At 41.0% G+C, this 24,116-nt stretch overlaps 1 protein-coding gene across 1 annotated transcript in view; it reads left to right on the top strand.

The window, feature by feature from the left end:
• The window catches only part of LOC126095739 (S-phase kinase-associated protein 2-like), a 188,316-nt gene that overhangs the window by 55,795 nt on the left and 108,405 nt on the right, over window positions 1-24,116 (top strand). Inside the window, exon 4 of the mRNA XM_049910508.1 lies at window positions 65-109. Within this exon, the coding sequence (XP_049766465.1) occupies window positions 65-109 (45 nt within the window). The remainder of the gene's footprint in view (window positions 1-64; window positions 110-24,116) is intronic.

The raw sequence follows: 24,116 nt of genomic DNA on the forward strand, positions 1-24,116 counted from the left end.
TAAAAACAATATATGTGCATAATGTTGGGAAAGAATATACAAATTATGCGTTAATTATTTCCAGGCATGGGCGTCATGCTGTACCTTTGGCACGAGGTGACAGAATTGGGTAAGTTAATAAATAATTTTGTGATTCAGTTGAGTGTATCTAATAGTTGCATTGTTTCTTAGGGAGTCAATATTTCTCTAAGAAATTTCAGTAAATACAGCTGTTGTGGACCATTAGACTTTTCATTCAGTTTTGTATTTTAAAAGCTTCTACTCCTGATGTAAATACCTGTGTTATACTGTATGAATCACCATTCAGTTATGTAGTATTTATTAATAAGAAAGCGTAACAAGTATAATAGTAGAGAATCTTGGCTGGAGTATACCGTTAATATGAGAAAAGAAAAATTATTGTTGTAAAGAAGAGTTGAGTGGCAGAGGGGCACACAGACAAGACAAATGATGATTATTATTCACTGTTAAACTGCCATTTCTTATCAGACCAGACATACGCTCATGGACAGCCACTCATTTGTATGACTCTGTGGCGTGATGGTCCAGTATGTATGGCTTTCATATTCTTCTTTGGACTATTAGTTTCAGTTTTTATGTTATGCTTGTCATAATACGAATTATGCTCAATGTAATACACGAAGAAAATGTCTATACACAGGAAAGCTTACTAGCTCCAACTGCAGCATCACGTCTACTTCTTCATACATTATGAGCTACAGGTATACTCAACTCTGGCAGATCTTCCTGCAAATATTATCAGTATTGTAGGTGGTTGTCATGTAATGGTTTTCAAAGAGCACTGTGAAGTCGGTTATGCATCTGTGAAAGAGCCTGCTATGACCTAGGCAAGACAAGCACAGTGAGACGTGTATTACCAATTACTTACGTTACTGAACATAATTTCTAAGCAACAAGTAATGCTCCCGAGCAGCAAGTAAGTTTGTTCTGGCTCGTGTCAGAATCCAGGGCAGCTGCGTCCATGGCACAGGAACAGGTGGAGACTGTGGTGCAGGAGTAGGGGTTGCTGGGGCCAGTGTTGGACCAGCAACAAATGTGCCGGAGGTGACTGAAGATGCGATGGGCCAAGATGAGAAGCACTATTGGTTGGATTGAGCTGGGAAGCCAGAGAGGATGGAGAAGAAGTCCCCCAAGAGAGAGAGTATGCAGGAGCATGGAATCTATTATGGGCATCATAATGAACAGTGAGCGGGTCATGTGAATCTGTGTAGGAGAGGGCAGGAAGGTCAATTCCAAGATTAAGGGATTGAAGAAGGCGATAGGCTGAGAAAGCTGGACGAGGTGAGGAGAAGAGCTTGGCAGTGAGAGTCATCAGTGGTGATGGCCATGAAAGAATGCTCCAGATGATCAAGGAAAGCAGACCATGGCTCCAAAGTGTCATTGAAGGACTGGAGTGTTGGTGCTGATGCCTTGCTGTTGGAGAATGGGAAACAGTTGAATGGTGAGGTGCTGCTGGGAATGGGCATCAGCTGGCCAGGGTATCAGCTACCATGGTGGGGCCATGGCTGTTTGGCAGACTGCTGCAGGAAGAGCGTGTGTTGCACTGCATGGCTTCGATGTCACAGTGTGTGATCTGGAACAACAATGTTGAGACAGTGAAGGGCAACCATTGCTAGTGGTACCAGTCCAAGATATACTGAAGAGAGGAGACCCAACAAAGTGTTAATTCGACACTGTGGAATAGAAACCAATAATCCCCATCACCACTTTTATGTCCGCATATTGGGTGGTAGTCTTTACAGCAAACAGTGACCGATGATTATACAGTTAGTTTGACAACTAATATTTATTTCAGTTGCACCACCAAAAAGTAAAGTGCCCCAAAATAAAATGATAATAGAGATGATCATCATTGATCAATGTGAATGCAGAAACACCAAGAGTTTGTCTTAATCTGGGTCATGACAAAGGTCGTGATGTAATCACTGCTGCAAGACTACACTGTAGCACTGGGTCTCAGGGAGAGTGCTGATGGCTTCTGGATGGTGCAGTAGAGCAATGTGGCATGGTGCAGAGTGGCTGTGCTCCAACAGATTGGATGTCATAGGCAACTGGTGTGAGTGGCCTGGAGCAAAGCTACAACTGCTACTGACCATTGGGGAGTGTGCCACAGCATAAGTACACTGCAGCAAAAGAATATCCATGGGCTCTCAAGGATCAAGTGATCTGCAGACATAAGATAGTCCATGATAGCAGTGCTGCTGTTGTTGCTGTGTGCACTGCCTGTGTGTGATGGTAGCTGTCCCTGTTGGTGCATGTTAGCATTGGGCCTGTGAACAGAATGTTTACAATCAGCACTGAATAAAAAAACAGGGAGTACTGGCAAGGTACTTAACTTTCTGTCATGCCAGAACAGGAGTAGCAGGGGCCTTACTTCTGTGTATATGCTAACATATTAAAGGGTAACCTTACATTCCTAACCCCCATAAGATGCTTCAAGTTCCAGCACCTTAGATAAACCACACGATCACAGTAAATGTAGAAAGAAGGGAGTTGGTTTTTCCATGCCAGTATATGTCAGTGGCTCTGGGAAGCCAAGCCATCTGGAGTAGAGAATGTAGTGTGTCTATGGAAGACAGAAGGTTCAGAAATAAAAAATCATGAAACATGTTTCTTCTTCTTAACCCAGAATCATCTATAAAGAACACAAATCTCCGCTGTGTGTCTCAACATTCACTTCTCTAACTAAAATTTCATACCTTTTGCATCTGTGGCAGAGACCATGGACATTGTAAATTTAGAAGCTCTACCACAAATGACTACTGGCCACAGAAGCTGGCCACCTGAGGAACTATGAATATGATGACATAACTGGTCGCATTGTACATGGAAGTCAGTTTTCTTCAGGTAGCCACATCAAGCAGGTCATGACCAAGCTACACTAAGTCACTGTCTCCTCATCACCACTGCCATTGGACTCTTGAGTACAACATTGCTTCACTCCGCTGGACTGTCAAATTCATTGTTTCATCCTGCTGTAATGCCATGGGACTTCGACTCTGTCAGCAATGCTTGCCCATAAGTGATAGGCTGGGAAATGTTTCCTGTAGATATCTGTGCTGCCTGTCACACGTTGTGTGGAACACTCTGAAATTGTTGACATTATTGTCAATTGTCAGTGACTGCATCCTGTGATATATGCTGAACTTCTGGAACTCCAAGTGTTAGTTACCGTATTTACTCGAATCTAAGCCGCACTCGAATCTAAGCCGCACCTGAAAAATGAGACTCGAAATAAAGGAAAAAAAAAATTCCCGTTTCTAAGCCGCACCTGAAATTTGAGACTCGAAATTCAAGGGGAGAGAAAAGTTTTAGGCCACATCTCCAAATCGAAACAAAGTTGATCCTTTGTAATATGAGAGACAATTTAGGTCGAATGAATGACGATACAGTTACAGTAGTTTGGTTCGAGTCGTAAGCTTATTAGTTACGCTTTACCAGGTAGCCATTGGTATGCGTCAGGTGCTCCGTCCGTATTTATACGAGAACCCTTCCTTTTTCACGTGCTTCGTCTGGTTTGAATCAATTGCTTATTTTGCTTTGATCTGATAAGTGTCGTTTTCTTTGTTAAGCTGAAAATGCATTACTGTACTGTGTCATGCATTGTTTGTCGCATTCTGATAGTGCGTGTTTACGGCCTGTTGCCGCTCGCGGCATGGATCGCTTTTGTGCGCGCTACCGCCGCTTACAATTAAAAAAAAAAAAGAGGAATCGTCTCATTAGCGAACCAATGCCAAGAGACTGCGATTTGTTGTTACTTACACTGCTGCTTTCTTTGATAATGATCACCAAGAATCAAATAATAGACTGCGTATGACAGAACATGTTCTGAACGAGAGTTAGGCGAAAATTTTTCTCCGTTTGAAAATCTTTGTGGCCGCTTCTTTAGTACATCAAATTCTGCACAGAAATTAGAGTCATCTTAGATTTAAAAATCTAGTCAGTTGCCGTGCTTCATTTATGACAGTATCACTATTAGGCATAAGAATAATACGAATATAAACATGACACGATATGTACATTCTTCTGCGTTTGCTGTTGTCTCACTCTAGTTTCGTAGTTTATTAGGCAGACAGGATTTAAATGAGATGGTAGCAAACATGAAAGAATACATGACAAAATGTTTATATGCATATTATTCTTATGGTGAAGAGAATACTGCATGTGATTCACATTTCATCAGGTTCCTATTAGCAACCATCTCTTCTCACAGGTAGGAAAAAATTCAGAACGTAGAGTTGGCCATATTGACAAACTTCCCAACAGTCATGCCAGTCGGATTTTCGTAGTACATTGAAATGCTGCTACACTCGAAGATGAACAATATGGAATTTGTATTTACTTCCTTGGATAATGTACGAAAATGCAGTGGTCAAAACTCGGGGTGGAGAAAAAAAGCTTTTTTTTTAATTAATTTACTGACGCAGAGGTTTTGGCGCCAGTATTTATCTTTGTGCCTACAAAGCATGCCTGTGTCGCGCTACATATATTCGACGGCAGAAGTTAGTTGTGGCGGCACCTACCAATATTTTTCAGAACTTCGCTTGCTTTGCACTCGATTCTAAGCCGCAGGCTGTTTTTTGGATTACAAAAACCGGAAAAAAAAGTGCGGCTTGGATTCGAGTAAATACGGTACTTCTACTTCGTCTGTTCTCTGGTGGAGTTTCATTTTTTCCAGATGAAAGGGTCTGGTGAATTAAGTTGTATTACTATTTGATTCACAGTAAATTTTGTAACTGTAAAAGTGTTTACTTGTCACCGTTGGTTACACCAAATGATGAAGGGGTATTTCTATCGTGTATGCAAGAAAGCTGCAGTATGAGGGAACATAAACAGAGCAGTATCTAGATACATTCAGTTAGTAAGGGCAGGACAATGTTTTAGCAATGGAGACAGCATTTCTTAAGGTCATCAAACAAAAAAACTGGAACTACAGGCATAATAATATGAATGGCAGCAGAAACAATTACAGCAGCAGTTACATCAGCATCAGTAAATGCAACAGTGATAGATGCAACTTAGGAAGTAGCTTTTGCTTCACTGTGAGGTGGCCCCACCCTCCCCAACATAGTCCACACTGTCCCATTCCCTACATTCAACATTGACTGTGAGGAATGGAGTTAACAAGCAGCATGCCTGTGCTTCATCTCTCAGTGTAACATATTACTGTTGCTTCTTGTTGCCAGGACTACTTCTGCATATGGTGGATACTTTAAGTCTTTTAAATGGTATAGAGGATCACTCCTCAGCAGGAGCCTTCTGCCTTCACCCTGGATGAGCTGATGGTTAAACTAGTCCAATACTATGACTGCCGAATGCATGTGGCGTCAGAACAACTACATTTCTTGCATTGTACTAAATAGTATCTATGATGGATCATCAAACTGCAAGGCATTAGTCAGTGATATAAATTCACTTGCACAGCATGGGGTTGTTCTAAATATTATGCAGATGGCGTCAACTGAGACATACTGATTCAAGTTGCACCCAAACATCGATCAACACTCTCAAGTTGCCAGATCCTACAATGGAAGAAGTTGTAGCCACCACATGGTCATTTGATAGCACAGACAGCTCAGTGTCTGATGTCATATGTGATGGTTGTCACGTTCACAGCTTTAAACAAGAACCACTCTTGCTGTCCACCATGGGTCAGCTCACCTTACCAGTGTAGAAGGGAGTGTCCCTCCTACCAGAGGGCTATTGTCAGCACAGCCACATTGGCTGCCCCTATTGCAGAGCTGTTTCTACAATTTGCTGTCAAAGGGCCACATTGCCGCTATTTCTCGCAGCACAAGAAGTCGAACTGTAACACCTACTGTACAGCAAAGGCAGACTTCATCCACACAGTGCAAAAAGGATTCCATGACTGTCCTATAGGTACAAGTCCACACTGCTGGCTACTGAGTACCATGTATCAGTTGGATATTGGCACTACAACTACTCCGTGTACTATGGCATAACCATTTACCATACCTCTGCTTGGGTGTGGCCAAACACCAGTTCCAGTTTTAGACGCATGGTATGCCTTGGCCACATGCAAATTGGTTATCCATCATCTGTTCCCTTATAAGAAATCAGCAACATCAGTAATAATTTTCCCCTCCCTTTTCCATCAAGGTTTAGGATATGTAAAAAGTGTTTCAGCATACATCACTCTTCGTGCTGACACCATTACATGGTTCACATGTGCTTGTCTTATACCTTATGCCATCACTCGGTCTGTATGAAATGAACTCGATCACCTTGTGGTCCAGGGCATTCTGGAACTGATTCCATCAAGTATGTCACCATCCTCCATCACAGTGACCCATAGATCAGATGGAAATCTTAACATCTGTGTCAACTTCAAGGTCACATCAGTGCTCAGGCTATGTGCTACCATCAACCAAAGAATTATTTTCTTACCTTGCAAGTAGGCATTGCCACTCAAAGATTGATCTCTCTGAATGAATTAGAAAATTTTGGATTACACAAAAGAGTAACCGAGAAAACAAATTGGAAGCAAGCCCTTCCATCCGTGTGTTAGTAATCACCACCACCTCCTTATCCATAGGAGTGGCACTTACATATCTCAGATGCAGCATCCAATTCAGGAAGTAGAGAGGAGAGAAGCATTATGACCATGTGTGTGTGAATTGTGATCTGGCTCATCGGAAAATGTCACATGGAGAACACCTTCTGAGTGAAATTATTCCTAAGTCCCAGTGCTTCCTCACAGGATCATAGATGAAGGATGGAAAATATGAGATTTACTTATTGTACATATTTGTATTATTGGGGTGTATTAATTGTAACAGTGCAAAAACCAATATGTATATGTTTACATGTTAAAAGAAAAGAGGAACCCATGTATTTATGTGTGTACATGTACACACCAATGTAACCTAGATAAGATTTGAGGACAAATCTTCTGGCATATGAGATGTAATGACCGAATCACGAAGGGTTGCCATAAAAAAAATAGAAAAATTATTTAAGTGTGAGTATTAGCAGAAAAGCTTGCAACTTAGACACAGTGCAGGTCACTTTTGTCAGGCCATTATGAGATCATATGCATTGACAAACTGCTGATTTCATGCTCAGTGATTGCAAATTGGAGAGAAAAAGCAAAACAGAATTTTCCAGAGGTTCCAGGTGATATGAACTGCAATGTCATACACTTTTCAGGAGGTATTTTGCTCTAAAGGAGTATGATTTTTATATTCAGACCAGGAATCAAGCAAAAGCAAGATATTGGCCAAAAGCAATGCTCATACCGTAGTTGTAATTCTCTTACACCCGTTTTCCCTCTCTTGCTCACTGTGATGTAAATATTCCCTACTACCCTTGCAAGATCATGTACACGAGGAAGAAGCGTAAGGGGTGCATAACCTCCAACTTCTCACAGCACAATAAATAACTTTCCAGATAATTTACCATCCAGGTTATCTGTTGGCATAAGTGTGTGTGGATGCATTAAGGCAATGATATTAGTTGATCTTGATACAACTCTCTTGGTACATCTAATTTCCAGTGTTCCTTTCATATATGCCTTTCCTCTTCAAATCCCTATTGTCCAGAGTTGAAAAAAAAATTCCTTACTGAATGATGAGATAAGTTTTTTTTATATCATCTACAAATTTTTTGGGCCAGTTCTGTGGTTTGCTGTGCACTATTAAGTGACACTCTGTTTGAAATTTTGCTATCTTACATCGTCCAGTTTTGTAGCACTGTTTGAAGTTATGCATCCATTCACTGCTTCCATTGAAATCACTGTAATCTATGTTGCGCACAATTTTATGTGCATAATGTAGTGGGTCATTACCATGCACATCCTGTAAATTGTATCGAGCACCCCTGAAACATGCAAACACCAGTTTGTGTCCTTCCATCAATATCCATAGTTTTTTTGTCTTATGCATTACGTGGTCATATTGCTGCAGACATATTCGAAATCTGTTCGTAGTTGTTTTTTTACTATGCTGTGGACGGTCTCCCATGCACACAATTGTGTTTAGTAATCACTCCTGAAACAATGATTGTCCTTCAGTATGTTGCATTGGAGATGGGATTTGCGGCTCCCTGTCTTACAGGGATGATGAACTACATCGCTTGAAACCTGTTTCAGTATCACTTTCACTTGTTAAGCATTGATTGTCATCATTGTATGTCTCATGTACATTGTCCACACAGTTGAGTATACACGACACCACACATTCCACTGACTCATCTTGCAGAAACACTAATATTTAATCTCCCTTTTCTTTCTCACTCTGTGAAATCCTTGTGTTCCTTTCTGACGAAATGTCAGCTTTGTCAGTTGCTGTTGTAGATATAATGCAATGTTTGCTTTGTTTATTGTTGCCATTGATCTACTTTTATCAACACCACTAGCACTGTATCGTTGTTGTGAGTTATTCTTCATCTCAGAAATTCAACTGCTTTCCATAACCTCATACTGTACTCACCATTTGATATCTCCAGTCATGACTCCTGTTGCCACTAGCAGCCAGTTTTATGGATGCATGGTAGACAATATGTGGGGCATCGAGTGCTGTAAACAACATTGGCTTCTTCAACCTCACACTCAAATTGTCCCTTGTAAGCAGTTATGTTGCAACACACATCAGTTTATGACAGTCACACTAACAATTGCTGCAGAAGTCAGTAAGTAGGGTAGAAGGATCTAAATTTTGGAATGTACAAATTGATGAAACCTTGAACTGGAATAGGCATATTATTGAGCTTCTCAAACAGTTAAGTTTTACTACTTTTTGTTGTTCATATAATTGCCAATCTTGGAAGCAAATGAATTAATCTCCTGACTCATTTTATATGTTTTCACTCAATAATGTCATAGGGAATAATTTTCAGGGTAATCATAACTTAGAAAGAACTGCGCGGGTACACTGATATTGGAACATATCAAATAGTAATTGATGATGTGGCCACATGTGTTGTTTTGAAATGGTGAAGTTGGCACAGAAGAGGAATTCTTGGTAGGTCATAAGAAACCAGCCAGAGGACGAATTTTTCACTTTGAAGCAGAGTATGCACTGATAGGAAAGTTCATGGCAGATTAAAATTGTGTGTTGGACTGAGATTTGAACTCAGGACTTTCGCCTTTCGTGGGCAAGTTCTCTACCATCAGAGCTACCCAAGTGCATCTCACAACCCACCCTCAAAGCTTTACTTCCACCTCTACCTCATCTCCTATCTTCCAAACTTCACAGATGTTCTTCTGTGAAACTTGTTGGACTGATAGTCCTGAAAGATATGGTATTGCGGGGACATGGCATAGCTGAGAGGATGGGTCATGTGTCTTGCTTGGGTAGCTCAGTTGGTAGAGAACTCGACCGTGAGAGGTGGTACCAAATTTGAGTCTCATTCCGGCAGATAGTTTTAATCTGCCAGGAAGTTTATATCAGTGTATATTCTGCTGCAGAGTGAAAATGCTACCTGACATTTTTTTTTTTAGGATGTACCATGCCTCTACACAAAAGAGGATGCCTGATACAGCACAAAGTTCATTACTAATGAATTTTCCTCCTTCGGTCAACAATAAACAAAATGATGCCTTACTTACTGTGTAAGTACAGTGCAAACCTTCTGTCAGTTATCCTTAAAGTACATGTTATTATTATCATTAACCTTAAAAAAAACGCGCACATTCATTATAATGTTACCACATGCATGCACACAATCTACAGACACGCTATTCTCAATGTTCAATTCATCAATATCACATTTTTTTATATCTTAAAGATTTTTCAAAGATAGGTTTCCTTGCATTATAAACCTCAGTAAGCTCACTATGATACAGAAATTCTGCTTAAATGCTGTTTCAAATGAAAATAAAGCCTTAAACTTAATTTGATAACTGGAACTCCTGTCTATCTCTTCTTATTGGAAATTTAATTGGAAATTTAATTTTAGACATATTTGCCCAACCTGCGGTTAACACTTCCTTAAACTGCTTCAAAAAAGGCAATATCATCTATAGAATTGGTAAGTGCGGCATTAAACTCAAAATTCTCTTGCACCTTTGGTTGATCTCTTTCCTGTAGATGTTTCTCCAACAAGTCACAGTTCTTGCAACCTACTTATTTCAACCAATTATCTGCTGTGTTCTAATGTCTCTGCCTGACCTTGCATCTCTAAGATTTTATAGTTTAACATCTTAGGTTCATTGTGTACCTCTTGAAACTGTTCATTCCCTTCATTTTCTACTGGATTATTTCATTTATTTAGTTCAGCATGCAACTTCATAGGCAAATCTAATATTAAGAGTTTCTACTTTAAAAACTTTATCTACTTTTGTATCTATCTTTTCCCATTTTGGTTTTAAATCTGCCATACCCTTAGACAATTCTTTATTCAAGGCTTTAATGTCATTTAACAGATCTTCCTTTTGAATTTGAAATGTAGTAATATTACTCTTTATTTCCTCTATTTGAGTTTCGGTACTATGTGACAGTTCTAATTTAGCAAATAAGGCCACTCGGTCTCACTCCATTTTATGAGTAGTGACAGGCATAGAGTGAAATCAACAGTATGCCCACTAAGTAGCACTAACATACAGTTACATGGTTTTAACATCACTGCACAAGACTAGAAAAATGTATATCAACAATTCCACCTGCCAAATCTCTAAAAAAAGTCTCAGCTTAGTGCTTTTTACAGCTCACCTAATGTGGTGCACAGCAAGTTGCTCTACTCTGCTAATGCATCGTGCGTGTGCAAAGTGGTGTATCTATGAGCCATTGTGTAGCCATTGCCATAGTCAGCTGACCAGCTGCCACACTGATAAGTGAAGGTGCATAGCTGTTTTGTTGGTTGGCTGCTACAGAGTCGCTCTTGGAGATCACTACTGAACTTGTAGCCTCGAAATATGCACGCTGAATCTTCCATTTTGTTGATGTAATGTTTCTTGACTAATGTGTTGACAGTTATTTCAGTATGTAAATATTTCTTGCTGTTGACCTGGTTGTTGTGGTCAGCTAATCTTGCTTATCTCTTCTGATGTTGGTTTTTACCAAATCACCGAATTACTTCTCCTTAAATATTGTGGTGATATTAGGTGACATTACAGCATGTACTTTGCTCCAGGTAGCGTCACGTGTTCTTCCGCTATTTCTTGAAAATTCTTTTTATTATTGTAAAAGCTCTCTTATTTAATTGCCTCTTATCTGCGTCCTTCACCTTCAGCAGCAAACTGAAGTGTTTGAAAGGGCTCTGGTTATGGGATGTAACTGAATCGACAATATTGTAAATAATCTGTCACCCTGACACTCTTCATGCTAACTTTTACCTTGATTATTTTCTTACAGTCACCTTCTTGTAGCTTCTTGAAACTGTGGACCTGCTATGAGTGGCCGGCGCCACTCCTTGTACCCTATGACTTTGTCTCCCTATGCAGAGGATCAAGTGCTTTAAGAGAACTCAGATTTACGTTAACTCACTACAAAATGATGTAAGTCTCTTTTAAAGAACTCTTCTGTATTTGATTGTTCTCATATTTAACATTTACAACATTAGGTAACAAATCTCTTATTACTTAAAACAACACATATGTGAATCTTAGAACAGACAGAAGAGAATGCCATTTCTGTCCAGTTTCTTTCAGCTGTTTATGCCGGCGTTTACACTGTCTACAGAGGTGCTTGCTTGCCCGCCAAGCCATGATATCAAAGTATAAATGCTATCTCCTGAGAGCATCATACCTTGCTGATGTCCTGTGCTCATGTTTCTCCCATCATTTCTGCACGAACCAAAATCTAAGTATGCACATTGGAAATTCTCTATACACAATCTACCTAAACAACATTTTACACTAACATCTTTCATCTGATTGCAAGAAAATGTGGAACAACCTGTTACTCCACAGGTTCTATTGGTGGTACTATTAGCTGTGGCTGTTGTTTCCAAACATTGAATAAAACAACACGTTATCTTGGCAGTGGCCCTACCATACTGTGTTTGACGTTCAATTTCATGTATGAACTATTCATTTCCTTCATTTAGTTATTCTGATATTTTTTCTACTGACATTTGAGGTCACCTATTTGATCTTACTTTTGTATGGAGTAGAAAGCAGAGGCAGGTCACTCAGATCTTAGATTGAGAGGGACTGGCCTGTTTTTGTGAGGAGGAGGTGGTTGCTCTTCAATCTGGAGTCTGAGGGATCTGCCCCTCCTTTTCTAACCTGCCCCAACCTATTCCTCTTTACTTCCCAAGGAAAGCTACAATAGTTGTTTCTACTTTTATGTGTTTCTGTTTGCAGTACTGAGAATTTAAACTTCTAAAGATAGATAAATACTGGTGAGGCACTCTATCTCCTTGTAATTTATAATTTTCTCAAGTGAGTTATCCTTTTGAGACAGTTAAGTACAATCCCGATACTGCTTGCATAGGTCTGGATCTGACAACAATCACGTGAATATGGAATCTGTGAGTTCTGGAGGCCATATTCAATGGCATACATAATCTCAGTGGCCCCATATGACTTGTGCCCAAGAGGAGAGGCATATTGTTCACTCAGCCATGCAGAATCATACTGCCGCATCACATAGCTTGAGTTAGGAAATGACTTGTTCACAGAAAGAGTAGTATCCACATGGAGAGCATGATGGTGTCTGGAACACTGTGAAGTGTCAGCATGACGATCATTGTTGCAACTTCCCTTGACACAGCAGAAGAGGCAGGCACATCAACAGTGGTGTGCCAAATGAGAACACCAGATACAGGAGTGGCACCACACTGTCTCTTCAGTCAAGTCTTACTTCTGCAAACAGCATCACAATGGATGTATCTGAATTTGGAGGCTCCCAAGAGAATGAACATTTGCATTCGTGATCAACAAATGGGACCAACATCTGGTGTGATGGTACGACATGCCACTTAGTGCATAACAGGATTACCTCGTCCTGTCCAAATTTTAATACACTGCGCATTGATCGTGGTCTGCCTTGTACTCTGGATGAAATTTTAGCGGATGACCCAGGAGCAGCTGCTCGCATTCTTTGTTTTATCCACTTAACAAACCAGTCTAGGGACATTTGATTATACTGTTTTCTTTTAATCACTTGCCTGTTAATGTGGCTTTTATAGTGTTGTCCTTTTTAGTTGCTGTTTTAACATTGTGCCTCGCAGTGCATTCATAATTTAGTCTGGGCGCTAATGACCACTGTAGTTGTGCGCCCTAAAACCACAAAAACAAACAAACAGGATTACTTCTGTTTCTTATAGCTTGTAATTTGGACTGCGTTGACATATTTCTGGCATGTTAAGGCTAGTGGCTGTACTCGTATCTTTGTGATCTCAGTGGTGTTATCTTTCAGTGAGATAATGGAAGACCCTTTGAAAACATCTGTCATGGATTGCCGAGAGATTGGCTTGTCATCACTTGGCAGCCATTGTAATTGATGAAGTCTGGCATAAGGTTGAAGCAGTGTGGAATCCTTGCCTGTATACCCCAAATCACCTAAACATTTAATCGTCTATTCCTCCTGTATAAACTGTTTGTGCATTCGGGAGGACGACGGTTCAATCCCATGTCCGGCCATCCTGATTTCGGTTTTCTGTGATTTCCCTAAATTGCTCCAGGCAAATGCTGGGATGGTCCCTTTGAAAGGCACGCCCTGCTTCCTTCCCCGTCCTTCCCTAATCCGATGAGACCGATGACCTCGTTGTCTGGTCTCCTCCCCCAAAACAACCCAACCCAAACTGTTTGTGGTACAATCAGTTGATTTCTTGACAAACACAATCATGGTTATTGTTGAAAATTCAGCTTTTCATTGAGAATCGACATTACAAGTACACTGAGAACTGTTTGTATGACAAGTCCTCTGTGAAAGACTTTGTGGTTTTGTATTCTTCATGCTATGTTGCTTAAGAACAAAAAGTAAATTTTTGTTTTTCTGTATGGTGTGGCAAACTTGAAGGTCAGCAGTTTAGTTCCTTAGGTATTCCAAACCTAATCAAGCATCCCATTAGGATTTCCCATTGCATAATGTCAAATACCTTACCTGAGTCCATAAAATGTGCATGCAGGTCATGATGCTCTCACACTTTCTGGGTGAGCTGTTAGAGCTCACAGTTGTTATCAACTGTGGGTTATCTCTTCTTGAGATCACCTTGGTACTCACCAATCATTTCATCTGCTACAGGTTTGATTCTGTCATACACTACCTTACATATGATCTGAGAAAAGCAATTTCTTGATAGTTGCTACAGTCCATTTCATCAGCAACGCTGCTTTAAAGTTACCTGGAATTTTTTCTACAGTTTGTATCTTCTCAGTTGGTTGACATAGTCATTTGTGGAACTTCTGTGTTCTATCTTAAGAAACTGACGCCTAGATTCAATTTTTGCTTTGGCTTTTGTTCTTCTTCACCTTTCTTGTTTGTGTCTCAACTTAGTGTGGGTGGGGAATATTATGGCTCTAAACAAATACTGAAACTCAGGGTTGATGATCACAGCTGAGAACACTACTGAAGTACTGATTCTGTCTCCTAACCATATTATAATGGTCAGTCAAATGAAAGCAAGATTGATGGGGAAAAAAGTAAGTGGACAGTTTATCATTTAAAAGTAAACACCATATCTTTTAGTACAGTTATCTCACTATGAGACAAGTTAGACAATGCTTACAGAACCATGATTGTACCCATCCAATGTCAATCAACAACCACAAGTACCTTTCTTCAGAGCTCCAAAAACATGTAAATCACAGGGGAGAGATTTTGGCTGTATGGGAGATGTGTAAGGACTTGCCAGTGAAACTTCTGCAGCAGAGTCAAAACAACATTGGCAAACTGTAGGTCCACCTATGTTTCTAGTATGTTGCAGGAGTTTTGCTGGGAAACCCCTACACATCCTCCATGCAGCCCCTGTCTCTTCCCATATGGTTTCCAGGTTCTTTAATCCAAAACAAAGACATTTATGACAGATTTTCTTCAAAGAGGAGGCATGCCTGTGTACAGTCATGTTTCTGTAGGGAACAGCTAACATTTTTCTGTGGAGGCACTGACTGGCTTGTCTAATAGTGGAATAAATGTATTAACATATATGTTGATTACTTCTGAAATAATAAACATTTTGCTTACTTGCAGCACCAATATGTTCTTAGTCTTCTACTTCATATTAGCTCAGACCATAGCTCTGTTGTTGTTGTGGTCTTTAGTCCAGAGACTGGTTTGATGCAGCTCTCCATGTGACTCTATCCTGTGCAAGCTTCTTCATCTCCCAGTACCTACTGTAACCTACATCCTTCTGAATCTGTTTAGTGTATTCATCTCTTGGTCTCCCTCTACGATTTTTACCCTCCATGCTGCCCTCCGATATTAAATTGGCGATCCCTTAATGCCTCAGAATATGTCCTACCAACCAATCCCTTCTTCTAGTCAAGTTGTGCCACAGATTTGTCTTCTCCCCAATTCTATTCAATACCCCCTCATTAGCTATGTGATGTACCCATCTAATCTTCAGCAATCTTCTGTAGCACATTTCAAAAGCTTCTATTCTCTTCTTGTCTAAACTATTTATTGTCCATGTTTCACTTCCCTACATGGCTGCACTCCAAACAAATTCTTTCAATAACGACTTCCTGACACTTAAATCTATACTCAATGTTAACAAATTTCTCTTCATCAGAAACACTTTCCTTGCCATTGCCAGTCTACATTTTATATCCTCTCTACTTTGACCAGATATTTTTCTCCCCAAATAGCAAAACTCTTTTACTACTTTTAAGTGTCTCATTTCCTAATCTAATTCCCTCAGAATCACCCGATTTAATTCAACTACATTCCGTTATCCTCATTTTGCTTTTGTTGATGTTCATATTATATCCTCCTTTCAAGACACTGTCCATCCGTTCAGCTGCTCTTCCATGTCCTTTGCTGTCTCTGACAGAATTACAATGTCATCGGCAAACCTCGAAGTTTTTATTTCTTCTCCATGGATTTTAATTCCTACTCCAAATTTTTCTTTTGCTTCCTTTACCGTATATATATGTATATGATGTAACTTACCAAACGAAAGCGTTGGCATGTTGATAGACACACAAACAAACAAACAAACACACACACACACACACACACACACACACACACACAAAATTCAAGCTTTCGCAACCTGTTGCTTCGTCAGGAAAGAGGGAAGGAGAGGGAAAGATGAAAGGATGTGGGTTTTAAGGGAGAAGGTAAGGAGTCATTCCAATCCCGGGAGCGGAAAGACTTACCTTAGGGGGAAAAAACAACGGGTATACACTCGCGCGCGCACACACACACACACACACACACACACATATCTCTGCCCAAACTCTTTGCCTTTGAATATGTCTGCTTGTGTCTGTATATGTGTGGATGGATATGTGTGTGTGTGCGAGTGTATACCCATCCTTTTTTCCCCCCTAAGGTAAGTCTTTCCGCTCCCGGGATTGGAATGACTCCTTACCCTCTCCCTTAAAACCCACATCCTTTCGTCTTTCCCTCTCCTTCCCTCTTTCCTGACGAAGCAGCCGTTGGTTGCGAAAGCTAGAATTTTGTATGTATGTTTGTGTTTGTTTGTGTGTCTATCGACCTGCCAGCGCTTTTGTTTGGTAAGTCTCATCATCTTTCTTTTTAGATATATTTTTCCCACGTGGAATGTTTCCCTCTATTATATATATATATATATATATATATATATATATATATATATATATATATATATATATATATAGGATATATAGGATAGGATAGGATAACAACGATCCTGAAAGAAGTGGAACCAGCAGCCGTGGAGGAGGACGCCAACGACCGGATGAGATGGACTGCCATCTGCAACAGCTCCCTCCTCTCGTGTAATTGACAGACACTGCGTGTGTGTTCTTTTTTTTGTTTTTTTTTGTTTCTGTAATGTATCCCTCTTGCCTTTTAAACCTTTGATTGAATGCCCTGTTTATTTTTTCGTTTCTTCTTTAAGCTGTAATGTACATATGTAACTTTTACTACTGTATAGAGTACTTTTGTAAGTCTTTTTGTCTTTACTTTTCCTTTTGTTCTTCTTGCTGTAGGCCTTAAAGGCCCGATAAGGCAATAAATGATGATGATGATATATATATATATATATATATATATATATATATATATATATATATATATATATATATATATATATATATCTGTATCTGTCTGCTTGTGTCTGTATATGTGTGGATGGATATGTGTGTGTGTGTGTGTGTGAGTGTATACCCGTCCTTTTTTCCCCCTAAGGTAAGTCTTTCCGCTCCCGGGACTGGAATGACTCCTTACCCTCTCCCTTAAAACCCACATCCTTTCGTCTTTGCCTCTCCTTCCCTCTTTCCTGATGAGGCAACAGTTTGTTGCGAAAGCTTGAATTTTGTGTGTATGTTTGTGTTCGTTTGTGTGTCTGTCGACCTGCCAGCACTTTCATTTGGTAAGTCACATCATCTTTGTTTTTAGATATATTTTTCCTTCGTGGAATGTTTCCTTCTATTATAACTATATATATATATAATAGAGGGAAACATTCCACGTGGGAAAAATATATTTAAAAAGAAAGATGATGAGACTTACCCAACAAAAGCGCTGGCAGGTCGATAGACACACAAATAAACACAAACATACACACAAAACTCTAGCTTTCGCAATCAACGGTTGCCTCGTCAGGAAAGAGGGAAGGAGAAGGAAAGACAAAAGGATTGGGTTTTAAGGGAGAGGGTAAGGAGTCATTCCAATCCCGGGAGCGGAAAGACTTACCTTAGGGGGAAAAAAGGACAGGTTTACTCGCACACACACACATATCCATCCACACATACACAGACACAAGCAGACATTTGTAAGGCCTTTACTACAAGGAAATACAAATAATATTATAGTGACATGGAATATAGCCTTTTGCTACATTCCCCATGAGGTGTTTCAAGTGCATGTGTTCTGGTCATGTTGTCATGGCGCATAAATGTTCCACTGTAGGTGGCTGGAGTATGATAATACTGCTTTCAACTTGGCACCACCTTTTCCTCTTTCATTGACTTGCCAAGTGCTAAAGAAAGAATGCAAAATCCAAGAATATAAAACCCTTCATCTTCTAACATACCAGGAAACTAAAAAGAAGTATGACTTTCTCTGTTCTATTGTGAGGACAGTAAATTTTACGCAAACAATAAGAAAGTAAAAAGAATGCTCCATCTTTACCCTCAATGGTAACGTCTGTTGGCCATCCAAATCTGCTTTTTCACATTGGAGAAGAGAGCCTCTCTCTATGCTCCCTCCCCTCCCCCTCCCCCTCCACATACACACCCACCACACACATGTATATCGCTGCATGGACTTCGACCTCCTCACTCCATCTCCCAAAGAAGAAAGAATTCAACTTCACCAATATCTCCTGAAGGATGGTAGTCTTCTCCTCCTTCAACCCCCAAAACCCTAGTAGCCCCATGCCCTGATGACGGGTTGTGGAACAGCAGCTTAATAATAATAATAATAATAATAATAATAATAATAATAGTAACAGAAGAAGAAGTGAAAAACATCATTCAGTCCCTGAAGAATAACAATGCACTGGGAGAAGATGCTATAGTTGCAGAGCTTTGGAAGCAGGCTGGAGACAAAGCTCAGCAAATTGACTGAGATCCTACGGAACATTTGGGATACTGAGAATTTACCAGATGACTGGACATCTGCTCTGATCCACCCCTTACACAAGAAGTGTGATTTGACTGACATCAACAATTATAGAGGGATCTCATTGTTACCAGTCACCTATAAGATATTATCTAAGGCATTGCTTAACAGAGCTGAACCTCAATTGGACCCAAAACTTGGAGATTATCCAGGCAGTTTTAGAAAGGGATGTTCTTGTGCTGAATATATCCTTAACTTGAAGTCAGTATTAAATCAAATTAATTAGCGAATAAACAGTACGTAGTTACTTTTGTTGACTTCAAGAAAGCACATGATTCAGTCGACAGACATACTCTTATGAGAATTTTGCAGGAAATGGGCCTGGACCAGAAAACCCACAGCCTTATCCAAAAGACCCTGTGTAACACTAGATCACAGGTAAAGTTCAGGGGAACACTTTTAGAAGCTTTGAGATAAAGACAGGAGTTAGACAGGGAGATGGAATTTCACCTCTTCTCTTCAACTGTGCACTGGAAAAGGAGATCATAGAGTGGCGAAAAGAAATAGAAGTACAAAACATACTGAGTCGTATTTACCTGGTACACAAAAGGAAGGAACTTGTAGTAGACTGTTTAGCTTTCGCAGATAATCTGGCACTTATAGCAAACTCAGTGAAAGTTGCAGTAAAGCAGCTCAGGATACTAAAAGAAAAGAGGTTTCAGGACATACCACCCCGTAAAAAGACCGGCACCCTTTGGACAAAGGAGAGAAAGGAAAGACTTAGCCAGAGAATGCGTGATTATTGGGCAGACATCAAGCCCCTCTCCAGGCTGAAAAGTTGACTATTGTTGTCCTTAACTGGCCCATTCAAAAGAAGAAGAAGAAGTCATAAGTAGTAGGAAATTGGAAATACTGTTCGCCGTCTTTTACGAGAGCCTGGAAACTACACTCCTGGAAATTGAAATAAGAACACCGTGAATTCATTGTCCCAGGAAGGGGAAACTTTATTGACACATTCCTGGGGTCAGATACATCACATGATCACACTGACAGAACCACAGGCACATAGACACAGGCAACAGAGCATGCACAATGTCGGCACTAGTACAGTGTATATCCACCTTTCGCAGCAATGCAGGCTGCTATTCTCCCATGGAGACAATCATAGAGATGCTGGATGTAGTCCTGTGGAACGGCTTGCCATGCCATTTCCACCTGGCGCCTCAGTTGGACCAGTGTTCGTGCTGGACGTGCAGACCGCGTGAGACGACGCTTCATCCAGTCCCAAACATGCTCAATGGGGGACAGATCCGGAGATCTTGCTGGCCAGGGTAGTTGACTTACACCTTCTAGAGCACGTTGGGTGGCACGGGATACATGCGGACGTGCATTGTCCTGTTGGAACAGCAGGTTCCCTTGCCGGTCTAGGAATGGTAGAACGATGGGTTCGATGACGGTTTGGATGTACCGTGCACTATTCAGTGTCCCCTCGACGATCACCAGTGGTGTACGGCCAGTGAAGGAGATCGCTCCCCACACCATGATGCCGGGTGTTGGCCCTGTGTGCCTCGGTCGTATGCAGTCCTGATTGTGGCGCTCACCTGCACGGTGCCAAACACGCATACGACCATCATTGGCACCAAGGCAGAAGCGACTCTCATCGCTGAAGACGACATGTCTCCCTTCGTCCCTCCATTCACGCCTGTCGCGACACCACTGGAGGCGGGCTGCACGATGTTGGGGCGTGAGCGGAAGACGGCCTAACGGTGTGCGGGACCGTAGCCCAGCTTCATGGAGACGGTTGCGAATGGTCCTCGCCGATACCCCAGGAGCAACAGTGTCCCTAATTTGCTGGGAAGTGGCGGTGCGGTCCCCTACGGCACTGCGTAGGATCCTACGGTCTTGGCGTGCATCCGTGCGTCGCTGCGGTCCGGTCCCAGGTCGACGGGCACGTGCACCTTCCGCCGACCACTGGCGACGACATCGATGTACTGTGGAGACCTCACGCCCCACGTGTTGAGCAATTCGGCGGTACGTCCACCCGGCCTCCCGCATGCCCACTATAAGCCCTCGCTCAAAGTCCGTCAGCTGCACACACGGTTCACGTCCACGCTGTCGCGGTATGCTACCAGTGTTAAAGACTGCGATGGAGCTCCGTATGCCACGGCAAACTGGCTGACACTGACGGCGGCGGTGCACAAATGCTGGGCAGCTAGCGCCATTCGGCGGCCAACTCCGCGGTTCCTGGTGTGTCCGCTGTGCCGTGCGTGTGATCATTGCTTGTACAGCCCTCTCGCAGTGTCCGGAGCAAGTATGGTGGGTCTGACACACCGGTGTCAATGTGTTCTTTTTTCCATTTCCAGGAGTGTATTTCTGTGGTCAGCCAGAAAGCAATACAGAAAGTACTGACCATAGTTTCCACTCTACAAGTCCACATTCTTGTCCAGCCTGCCGAAAGAAATATTTCTATTCTCTTTTTACTCAGAGGACTCAGGAACCATGATTATAAATGAAGATTTTGAACTCTGATTGATAGATATATTTGATAACTTTCACACACACAACATAGTAATATCCCGTACGATAAGACTAATAATAAATGTCTCTATCCTAAACAGCATTATGAGCAGTTCAGAGGCGACCTGTGCAGTAAGTTCCCATTAAATAGTCTTTTCGCCCTGACTTCTGATAATCAAAATAATTGCTCACCACAGAATGGGAAATAAGTATCACCACTTGACACACGGATTTGTTAACATTGTGGGTGGCACACTGACAGTCACTTCCGAGAAATCTAAGTGATCCAGGATAGTGTACAGTCCTCAAGAGTTCACTTTCTATTATTAATGAAAATACGCATTTATTAACAACCTGTCTGTGATGTCATCCGAGGCAGTGCATACTCTGGCGTTTGACGGACTTGGATCATACAGTAGCAGGGTGTGAAGTGAAGTCTTTTCACCAATCTAAACAATCCAGGTCAGTGTACAGTCCTCAAAGTTCACTTTCTATTATTACTAAAAACATGTGTTTAGTAGTGGCCAAGTTGTGATGTCATCCAAGGTATCACATACTCCTGCATTTGCATTTCACTGATGTGGACTGTACGGTAGCTAGGTGCGAAGTGAAGTCAAGTGTTGCCTCTCAAGCTGTATTTATATATGGGTGCAGCAGATGACCAAGGGAACACCTGCTGTCATCGGCTCTATGCCCCCGGTAGTAGCCTCTTAACTGCCGCTTTTTCAGACACACAAAAACTGTTGTGTATTAATTTTGAATTTTCGTAATTTTTGTATGAATGTAGTTAAGTTTATTAAAATCACAGAAAAAATTTTAGCTCGCCTGCATTTAAACTTTGCTGTCTAGAATTTTTAGAATGGAACTGACAGTAGTAGAACATGACCTCTGAATTACAACTTTAAGAGACCTTGTATTTGTTATTATTTACATCCAGGCCTTGAAACTTGTTATAGCTTTATTATTTAATAGGTTTCATCATGTGCTGTAATGAGAACTTTGTAGTACTAATATAACAGATACTTAATCTACTACAAATAAGGACGTTTTTGTTCCAAATTTAGTTTTCAGTAAATTACTCAAAAACTATTAGAGATAGCTCAATGGGGTCATGTAGTTACTATCTTGATGTTGAACTGAAGCTTCATACAAATTTTCATATTTCTAAGTCTAATATTTAGTGCCTTCAATTTTTCTTAAAAACATGGATTCTGACCAAAATATTGCTTTAATCACATTGAGACTTGTTCCAGTTAATTTTGACATACATCTGCACATTATGACCAATTTTTGGGTTCCTAGCTTTATTATTTAGCGCCACTTACTTTTTCTTAAAACATTGTATTTAGGGGAAAATATTCATCTGATCAATCTGAGATTTGACAGTTTAAACATTAATATACTAAAGCACATGCTGACAAAGTTTGTAAAAGCAACTTTGACTTTTAACTTCAATCTTAATGTATGGTGCAATACTTGTGTGCTGCGCATTGATGCGTCATGGTGATATGGCACTGCTAACTGTGAACTGGTGTAAGTCCTGGCACACTCCCTCACCTCTGCATCACTCAAATGATACAGCGCTTGTTTTTCCACAGGGAGACATGGACAATGGTCATCAAGATGCCCCACTCTTTGTTGAATAACTGTTCTCCCACTCCTGTATATTTAGTTTTCTCCCATTTACCTTCTGGAAAGTTTCTGATGACTTATCTGTTAGTGACCATTTTGTAATCGTGTTGTTCTTAGCACACCGCTACCTAAATGGATTACCTTCACATTGGTTCCTCAACAGTACTGACTGGCACTTCCTTGGCACTTCTCCGTGTGGGATAATTGACATTGTCCTCCACAGCACAACTACAGTAAAATTACATACAACAGAATCAGCAATCCCCATTCTCGTGGGATCTGCTTATCAGAAGCCAGTCTCATGGTGGACAAAAGAAATCACCATGGTCATTAAACACCAAAGGTGTGCACTTCAACAACATAAGCACCATCCTTTGAAGGACACTCACTCGTCTAACCTTCTAAAGGCTCCAAGTAGTTTGTAACTACCATCAGGACACAGACCCCTTCTTCACATGGATTGATCAAAATGCATTGTATTTTTGGCCAGTTGTTGATGACAACAGGTATCTCTGGTCCCTCTCTGGACAGTGTAATCCAGTCTGACTATGCTATGGCCAGTTGTTGATGACAACAGGTATCTCTGGTCCCTCTCTGGACAGTGTAATCCAGTCTGACTATGCTAATATTGCTGAACAGCTAGTAACACTTTTGACGGAACTTCGGCACCTGACAATTACCCTCCCACCTTCTGTCTACAGTAAAGCCTCATGGAAAGTGTCAGTCTGTCCTTAGCTACACAATCATGGCATCAGACAGCGTATCTTTTGTGGTATCATATACTGATACCACCTCACGGATGTTAACGTTCACAATGATATTACAGGTTTCCATCAGATGCTGATATGCCCTGGAAGACAATATGAATTTTCCCACATGGAGAAATGTCAGCTGTTAGAGAATGGCCAAAGATGTGAGGGATATGGCATACCCAATAGTGTGTGCCTGCTGAGCCATGCGTCCAGTGGCTCCATACCATATGCTCCTCAAACCACTGTAGCAGCATTCTGGCTCTGAGACACAGACAATTATATGGCTGATGATGATATTGCCATTGGGGAAAGACACCAGGCAAGAAGGGTTGCAGGTGGTTTGCAGCTGTCAGTGTGTCTTTGATTATCACCATAGGTCCCTTGCAAGTGCAGGAGAATGTCTCCCATAGCATAATACTGCTCCCACCAGCCTGCGTCCGTGGTGCACTGCAGGTTTTGAGCCACCGTTAACCTCAATTTGCGGAGATGACCATTGACCTATTGTGGTTACAGTGTGATTCATCTGAAGAGCTGACATTTTTCCATTGATTAACTGTTGAATCCTGATGGTCCCATG

The sequence above is a fragment of the Schistocerca cancellata genome, chromosome 8 (genome assembly GCF_023864275.1).
Source record: "Schistocerca cancellata isolate TAMUIC-IGC-003103 chromosome 8, iqSchCanc2.1, whole genome shotgun sequence".
NCBI classification, from domain to species: domain Eukaryota; kingdom Metazoa; phylum Arthropoda; class Insecta; order Orthoptera; family Acrididae; genus Schistocerca; species Schistocerca cancellata.